Raw genomic sequence first — 9,267 nt, 5'->3', positions numbered from 1 at the left:
TATCATCCATTTATCTTGTAACAAGCATTGACTTGTGTTTCAAACCATCTTAAATTTTCCAATTTTCCATAAAAACTTGGTCTTAGATTCCAATTCTCCAAACTTGTTCATCAAGATGTTACTCAATAGACATAGCATTTACTTAGGTAATATAGAACTTGGTTATTACTAGACTTTCTTTGTAAATATTGAATTCCCTTTTACTTCTCCAATTGCTCAAGAAACACTATAGGCACTCAGTGATTACAGTCTCCATTTATTAACCTTGTCACTTATTTAAGCTTGTGTTATTCAATACATTGAAACAATATATGGTTGTAAAATAAATCAAAGACTTGAGGTATTCCCAACAACATTTGAAGCTTCTAAATCAAAAACTAATAGTTTACCAATATTCTAGTCCATCTTCTCCACCAGACTATTCAGGAAATCCTCTATAGCTTCCATAATCCCCTGACAAATATTTGAAACTTCTTTGACCATATTTTCCATTTTATCTACTCTTTCTACCATGTCCTCATTTAATTTATCTTTATTTTTTATTTCCTCATTCTTGTCTTTTACATGTCCTTCGAGAACTTTACCCTGGATCTCTTCAATCTTGGCATAGAATTCTCTATAATTGATATTGACAAATTTAATGGAATTGAAAGTCCATTCATCCATAACAAAGGTGTACAAACAAATGGATTTCTCTAGTTGCAAGACTTGAGGGGAGGGTCTATTCTAACATCCTTTAAATTATCCTTCAACAATTTAACATTAACCTCATACATGTCCATTGTACAAAGCATTTAGTAATTTCTCTCATTTTTTTCTTAACATTACCCGCATCTCCATCTTCAACCTCCTCTTGGTTTGAGGCTTGTGGTGGAATACGAACATCATGCTCCATATATTCTACATAATTCACAAGGTGAGGAGCCTCTTTTTTAAAATCCTCTTCATTATCATCCTTTCTTGTTTCTTTTTTCTTCTCACTCTTCTTATATTGTGAGAGGTATTTATTTTTTGGGAATGAATGGATGTAGGAGAATGACCTTTTCTAGGAGGTTTATAAAGTCTTTTGATAGAGCCATATGAATATTCAATCTTCCCATCCTCAACCATTTCTATTCTCCTCAAACCCTGGTTCGCAGAAGTATCTTTAATAATCTTCCACACTTTCTCCATGTGAATTTTTTCCATATCCTTGTAGTTAATGATTCATTTCTACCTTAGGCATAAAAATTATTACCTGCATGTATGATCAAATGTTGGGCATAAATATTATGATTTGATGATTGGATTACATGTAGGATATATGATTCAAGTAAATATATATGCTTTAATTTCATGTAGTGTGATACAATGTGTATTTGTAGTATTTATACATTAAATCTCTTCTTACTAACAAGGTTAGTTCTTAGACTTTATAATGCTTAGTTAATTAGAGTGATATAGACTATTTATGTTTTTACTTGTGCCCAATAATGATTGAGAATAATGTATTCTTTATAGTAAGAATTATAGTTAGTATTTATTTTGGTTCTTTGAAAGGTCATATATTTATTAGTTAAAAATTGTATTCCTTGCCTATGATCATGAGCGATTGTACCTTAACCTAGCTATTGCACCTAAATTTTAGAGTCATCTTTTTATAATTTTTACTTTTAATCTAATGACAAGGGTGTGAGGATTTGTCTCATGGTTGGAGCATGGCATTTTATGTCTATATTTATGTTTAAAGAAAATTCATGTTCTATTTTCCTAGTTTTTTAAGTTGTTATACTAAGATTTTGGTCAGACTTTGATATGTTGATTTGTTACTATCATGGTTTGCCAATGTTGTTAAGGATTATAACTATTGATTTTCACTTTTCCTTTGTTTACTTTTATTGTATGGTTATTATTTTTAACATGAATTTTTTAGGTATTCCATTATTAATTTACATATATATTAGATACATCTCCTTATGTTGGGCTACTTGATTTTTCTTTGAAAGCTGAAGGATTGGAATTTCAATGTTTTATTAAGGCTAATGTTGTTGGTTCTTTGATTTCCTTAATAAATGTATGTTTGGACCTGATTTTGTAATTGAGATCACATGATGGTCTAAGAGAAGTTCTTGGCATCTTATTGTTGAATTCTGTTTAATGTTGAATCATTAGTAAATGTGGTTCTTTTAATCTACTTTATTATTTGGTGACCATGTTTTACTTCATGAAGACATACTAGTGTAATGGATCCTAATTGTGCATTTGATGGATCATGGAGATCTTATGTATCGAGTTTGTTGGTTTGGATCCAAAAGAGGACTTATTCATGTTCTTTGGGTATCTACAATTATGAGCATGTTTTGGAGCCTAGAAATCTCCTACGTGATTATCATATGGATGTTTTTATGATTTGTTATCTTATTTGTTGTGTTTTCATTGTAGATCCTATTGATGATTTTAAGACTATGCTCCAAACTTGGCTTCAATGGATTCTTTTATTATGTGGATTTTATTAGGTTCTATTTGAGGTTTTTAATTTCTTATTTTCTTATTTTGGAGAATAGGAGGGTGGCTCACAATGGGGTTTAGAGCCAAAAGTTGTAGACCTTGATCTTGATGCTATGAGCATATGGTAGTTGATTGTAACACTTAATAGTATAATACATAATATAATTCATCCATTGGCATATGTTATCATATAGACTTAGTCATGTATGTTATGCATTTCTAGAAATGACTCTAGGAAACCTATAAGGACCTAATGTTTTGGTTGGTGTTTAATATTATATTTATTATAATGTATCATAGTGAGTTAATGCTATATGCAATGGTATTGTAATATTTGTTTCACCTAGTTTGAAAAAAAACATTCTCTTTCCTTAGTATTCTAGTTTTTCTTCTTAGGTTCCTTGGTTGGAGCATTACATGGATTCATTAAAAAATATAAGTATTTCTTCCATGTGGGTGAATTTTATAATATGTGGCATTGCATAGACCTAGTACAATTAAAAACTACCAAATAATCTCAAATATGGGTAGCTAAAAGACAAGGTTGCTTGCATATAATTTTTATTGGAAGTTGGTAGCTACATAGTTTTCAAGGGGATGAACGCCTCAAATTCACATTCAGTCAAGTTATTCTCCTATGATTATTTTGGTGCCCTAATACAATGTTTCAAAAATTCAAAGAACCTCACAATTTAAAATGTATGGAAAATCAAATCAAACATCCCAAATATTTCTTTTGTCCTTTGTTTTTCATGTATATAGGTAAAATTTAATAATATGGAATTCAAAACTAGTTTTATAAAGCTCCCTTAAGTAGGTTATGAAGTAAGTTATACCTACTCTAAGAATATTTAGACTACACATATAAAATAATCTTATTCTTTCAAGGGTTGGGAAATTCATAGAATGATACTATTTCATATCCACTAACAAACTTTAAATAGTGGGATGGGTGGAACACATACAACAATATTCCCCATATTAGTTTCTCTAGATAATATTCCACATATTGGTTTTTCTACATACCCTTCTATAAGATGAAGTTTTTATCATTAGCAAATTACCATCCATCGATCTACTTTCTCATACAAACAGACAGCTTTAGAATTGTTACCAAATTACCACAACTCGCATCAACCATTTTTCTAAAAGCTTCAAAGTGTCAAATAATTTGAATAAAAAGTCAACTATTACTAATTAAATTTATAAGTGACATGACGAGTAATCTATCTATCTACTATGTAATTTATATTGATATTATTACTGTAAAACATTTCATTTAATCTCATATATAATGCAAATAATGATATAATTTTCAAATAATATTTTTTCATAAAATAATAAATATTTATTAATTTATAAAGTCAAACCAAACCTATTTGTTAAATTACAATAAGTTTAATATATTAAAAAATTGATAGGTAATGGGGAGCCTAGAATATTTTCTATATTTATTTATTATTATTGGTTTAGATTAATTATTACTATGTTAAGTTCAAGTAGATTCCAATCCAAGACCTCTCATGTGAGAAGCTCACAACTTTACCATTGTGTTGTAAGTTTTTACCTAATAAGTTTAATAATACTTATAATCTATTATTTTAGTATAATTAATACAACTTAAAATAATAATAAATTATCCATTCAAACTTTTGGAAAAAAAATATTTATATTTAAAAAATCATACGCAACTATATCCAAAAGCAGGAATCAATATCCTTCACTGCAAAACAAAATATACCAAAATGGACGAAAGCTTCATTATTTATATTTAATTAGAAATTGTCTTCCCAACACATTTTTCAAAACATGTGAATAACCTCTCAGAATCTACTTGGGAAATTGAATTTTAATCAAAACTATGAATTTATTTATGCTTGAAATTCTAACGGGTGCACCGATTTTACTTGGAAAAAGCTGCTACAAATGGAACGACAGCAGAAATTAGTAGTTAAACATAGAATACGGTCTAATTACTGAACGTGGGCTTCGTAGAGGGCCTCTTCATTGTTTTATTGAATAGACGACGGCAACTTCACTTCTAACAATCTGATTCATCATCTTACATGAATTTTGCCTTAATACGCTCCACAAGTTTTTGACCGATGCGGAAGGCCTTGCTCAGTACAGAATCGGGGATTGGTGGATTCGCCGCAAACAGAGAATCCGCAATTGTCTGGACTCCCGGAAACTGGCTGCTCAATCCGGCGATGGCCACCGCATTCTCTTTCCCCACATTCTGCTGGAAATGCACGAGCGCCTTGGGGAACACGAACACATCTCCCTTCTCCAACGTCTTGCTGAAGAAGGTGTTGTTGGTGTCAATAAACCCTACAAAGAGCTCGCCTTCCATCAGAAAGAGAACTTCGGTGGCTCTGGGGTGGGTGTGAGGAGGATTAATTCCATCTACTGCGTAGTCGATGCGGACCAGAGATATTCCCATCGTGTTCAGCCCCGGTATCTGATTTACGTTCGCCGCGGTTACGTTGGAGCCCACTGCATTGTCGGTGTTCCCCGGCTGCGCCAGTCCCCGGAAGAAGAAGTCCTCTGCCGAGACCGCCATTGCCTCCTTGCACACGAACCCGTTCACCAAAACTGTTCAACTCAATTTGTTAGCAATTCAGCTTTGTTAGAAAATTATACCAGATCGGTCTATCAAGTACTATTATACTCACCTTTGTTTGCTAGGTCGGCAACGCAAAAATCTTGTAAGGGGTCAGGATCATAAGCCATGACTTTGTGGGTGTAACAACATATGAGCAGATAAAGACCCAGCGTGAAATAAATCATACGATTAGCCATTTCGATAGAAACACTGAAATATCAGACAGAACAGTTGACGATATGAATTTGTATTTTGAATTCTGTGTTACGAACCAAATTGCCTGCATTATATAGTCAAAACATTAACCACTCCACAAGGAACGAGTCATCTCGACTGCGCATTTTCTAGCCCGCCTTGGAATATACTACAATTGTACTGGAGTTGTTGCTCTTTAATTACTTGGATATTGCAATGATGATGTAAGCCTTACTAAACTACCGAAACTTCTCTTGAGCCAAAAATTCAAGTCTAAGCACATATGTTTTCTTTCCTGGAAAAAAAATTAATTTTTATTTTCACGAGCTGAGAAAACTAAATCCGTATTCTTATCTTTAGACGACTAACCATGAATGGCAGCCAATCCCTTGAGTTTTGCTCGGACATGGCAGGTGGTCACTCAGCTACCACCATATTTAATTCAAAATTCGCTGCGTGGTCCTCACGGGATGTCCATTTTTAACATTTTCAATGTCCACTCTGCTGTGATGTAATGGGAATTGGTGACTTTATTTTAAGGATTGGGTCTCGAGAGGAAATATTATTTACATTATCATGAAAGGCTGAAGAGTTGTTCTAAAGAGTTTATAAAATATTTACTCTTTACTGAATTGGTGAGATCCCTAAAAAACTTCAGGTCCTACATTCTTCGCTCTCATGGTATTATATATGTCCTGAATAAGTAGTAAAGAGTATCCTCATGCAACAGGAAGTGGGATGCAATGGGCAACGAAAGTATAATAGTCTGGCATTGAAATTAAACTGACTAAGCTAGTATGAGGAAATGATCTATGCCAAACGATTGCATAAAATCAAACTAAAGGGGAATAAGAGAGGGCCCTAAAGTCTTAATGGTAAGCTTTCAAGACCCATGGTTTTCAAACATATATTATTTCCTAACATATGGGGAATGCCCTCAACAAGTTAAATTGGTAATCCAGAAGGAACTTCTTTTTCATTTTTCCAATCATCTTCATCCATGTCTTGACTTTTTCTTTTTCTCTTTTCTATCATTTAGTTTGCAAGTGATCCAAACATAATGAAGCATGTCCCTTCAACTTTGTGACTACTATCTTCACCTTCTTGTTATAAAGAGTTCTTTCATACTCAAAGTAGTTGTCCATCTAAGAGATCCAATCCAATACAAAGTTAGTCTCAAGTCTTCATTCATAGCGAGAAAATTCAACATCAGGTCTAGTATTTTCCCTAGATAAGACTCTAAGAAGTCTTTCATCATCTTATTCCACCTCAGGTTCAGGATTAGGATTAGGTGTTTCTTCTTATTCATCACTAACATCTTCAATATATACACCTCTTTTCTCGTCTATTTCAATAGTTTCATGTCTCGCTGCAATCTACCTCAACATATATATTATGGCATTGTCTCCATTTCCTCTACCTCAAACCATTTTGATAATAGTAGTTCCTGGAAGATCGCAACCTTTTGCAAGTTAGAAGTCAAATTTTAGATCTACCAGCCTACACCCAATTCACTTAAGTTTCTCAAAGATCTAATTCACAAGAAAGAACACAAGCTCTAATACCACCTAATGCAGGGGAGATAGAAGATCTAAGTGGAATAGACTCAACTTAAACATTCTAACACATTGCCAAGAGTACACACAAAATCCAAACAAAAATTAAGAAAAGGGAAAAAATGAATAAACAAATTTACTAATTGAGTTTATAAGATAACAACAACCAACATTCCTAGTTGTGAGGTGATCCAGGTTGTGGCCTTATATAATGAAATACAACATGAAATTCCAAATGTCCATTCTTGATCTACTTCTACTAATCACAACCTTCTATTCAATTTCATCTTTGCTATCTTTCTCCTCTGCTATCCTGAATCAAATCCAAGTGCTTATATATCTAGCTAAGCCACAAGTCAGCTAGTCATGCATTTAATTATAATATAGATCCAATCTTGGCAATGTAAACCATGACCCATGCAACGAGCATCAATTATTCACACACTCTTAAGGATAGGTCCAAACACATGTTAGGAGTCAGTTCCTAACTACATAATGTGTCACATCATCATAGGGAACTGTGCAAATAGAAACAACATAATGCAAGATGCAAATAACAGGAAAGAGAGACTAGAAAGAATAGAACAAAACTCAAGAAATATGACACATCAACATTTGCACCCTTAGAGTAAGGAATTAGAATAGGTCCTCAAAAAAATAGCTATGTAGAACACAACAATTAAAGTAGAAATGGCTATACCATAAATAACAAACAGGTATAGATAAAAGATATATTTTTATATGATTCAAGATTTCTTATTGACCCCAAATGCTCCTGCATCACTAACTATATAAATAATATATTCATTTATCAAAAATATTTTTTTATATCCAATGTAAAAAGATAAAGGGGCTTTAAAAGTAAAAAATTAAAGTACAACTAATTGCACAGTACTCTTCAAGATGAGTAGTATTAAACATTCTAGAAAAGAGTGAAAACCATTTGTTAATGTATATGAAATTGTACAAACTCTAATATTACAATTTAGTCTTCCTCATAAAAATTGTTTCTTCCAATATGTAATTTAGTGATACACAATGTTCAATTATTCATTTGGATTGTGATTATAATCAGCTCAAAATGGTCATGTAGACTATGAGGTCCCTTTTCTAACATTTTTTGCATAATTAATCAAATGCTTATCCTTGATCAAATCTCCAAAAATCCATTTATGTGATTTATCCTATTGTTTGACCACTTTATTCCAAGTTTATATTTAAATAAAAGAACATGTCCCCCTTTTAATTAAAAGAACATACCTTCTTTTAATTAAATAAAATTCCCCACTCATCTCTTATCCTAAGTTGCACACACAAAAGCATTTCTCTTATTTACAAATAAAAGAAAGGGCATTTTTGTCCCACATGGGCGATGAAAGTAAACTTTTCATCACAATTGGTGGAAATTCTTGTGCACATGGATCACTCCCACTATCAAACTCCACCCTTGATCACATGCATAATACCTCATGATCTCTATCATCCATTTGTACTTAAAAGGGAGAGCTCTCTTCTCACTTCACAACTCCACTCTTTTACTAATGTTATGTTGCAGGATTGTAGATCTCATGCTTGTGGAGCTCCTTTTCTTCTATCTTCTATTCTTCATTCTTCATTCTTCTCATTTATTCTAGTTTCTCTCCATGGTTATAGCTTAAATCATCTAGTCTAAATAGGGGTTGTAAAACATAATTTTTTAGTTTAGCTTGCATTCTACTTTCTGTCATTTAGCTTTCATTTACATTAGATTCATCCTAGATTCTTGGATATTGGCATTCATTGCCTCTACTCTTTAAATCTCTTGTTCTATGGTGTACCTTTCAAGGGTTGCATAACTTGGTTCATTTGAGAGCCACCATAATATTTTTTTGCACCTTTGCATGTCATAGATAGAGATCTATAATCCACCTCTTCATATCCTCTCTTTCATTAGTATTCTCAAGAATAATAGTTTATAGAAGTTTGACACTTCTTGTACACACATTTTTGGCAAGAAAATTAGTAAGAAGCTTGATCTCTTTCAAAAAATAAAAAAATGTAATGTCCAAAAAATAGAAAAAAAGGAAGAAAAAAAAGTGCCTTGGTAAAAACCCGGTAAACAGGCACCTTGGTAGAAAAAATAAAGAGAAATAAATCCATCCTATGGTGGAAACCACTTCTTGTGTCACCTTGGATAGGTACCATGATGAAAACCTTGCAAACAAGCATCATGTGTAATTCTTCCATAATCCATCTATTCCCCCTTCTTTCTTTGATCTTGACAATGTTGAGCTATCCTTGCATATTGGCTATCTCATCCACAAGCTTCCTCATTCTTCTAACTCATTCATTCATAGCCTCCACATCAAGCTTCATTCTTATTTCTCTATCCTATTGTAGTCCTATCCAATTGATCCCTTGGTCTTGATCACACAAAGGAAAAAA

The 9,267-nt window shown here is 32.7% G+C and overlaps 1 protein-coding gene across 1 annotated transcript; it reads right to left on the bottom strand.

Moving 5' to 3' along the window:
• Nucleotides 1–4,233: 4,233 nt before the first annotated feature.
• On the bottom strand, nucleotides 4,234–5,398 carry LOC149568926 (putative germin-like protein 2-1). Its single transcript, XM_089821764.1, has 2 exons — nucleotides 5,163–5,398; nucleotides 4,234–5,082 (listed from the first exon to the last, which is right to left on the bottom strand). The coding sequence occupies exons 1-2, from the start codon at nucleotides 5,287–5,289 to the stop codon at nucleotides 4,550–4,552; spliced, it is 660 nt and encodes a 219-aa protein (XP_089677890.1). The 5' UTR covers nucleotides 5,290–5,398; the 3' UTR covers nucleotides 4,234–4,549.
• Between the last annotated feature and the right edge of the window lie 3,869 nt (nucleotides 5,399–9,267).

Source organism: Cupressus sempervirens, chromosome 3 (assembly GCF_028749045.1).
Source record: "Cupressus sempervirens isolate cs-2001-9-10 chromosome 3, ASM2874904v1, whole genome shotgun sequence".
In the NCBI taxonomy this organism is placed as follows: Eukaryota; Viridiplantae; Streptophyta; class Pinopsida; order Cupressales; family Cupressaceae; genus Cupressus; species Cupressus sempervirens.
The sequence above is the reverse complement of the archived record's forward strand: the minus strand, read 5'-3'. Positions and strand labels throughout refer to the sequence as shown.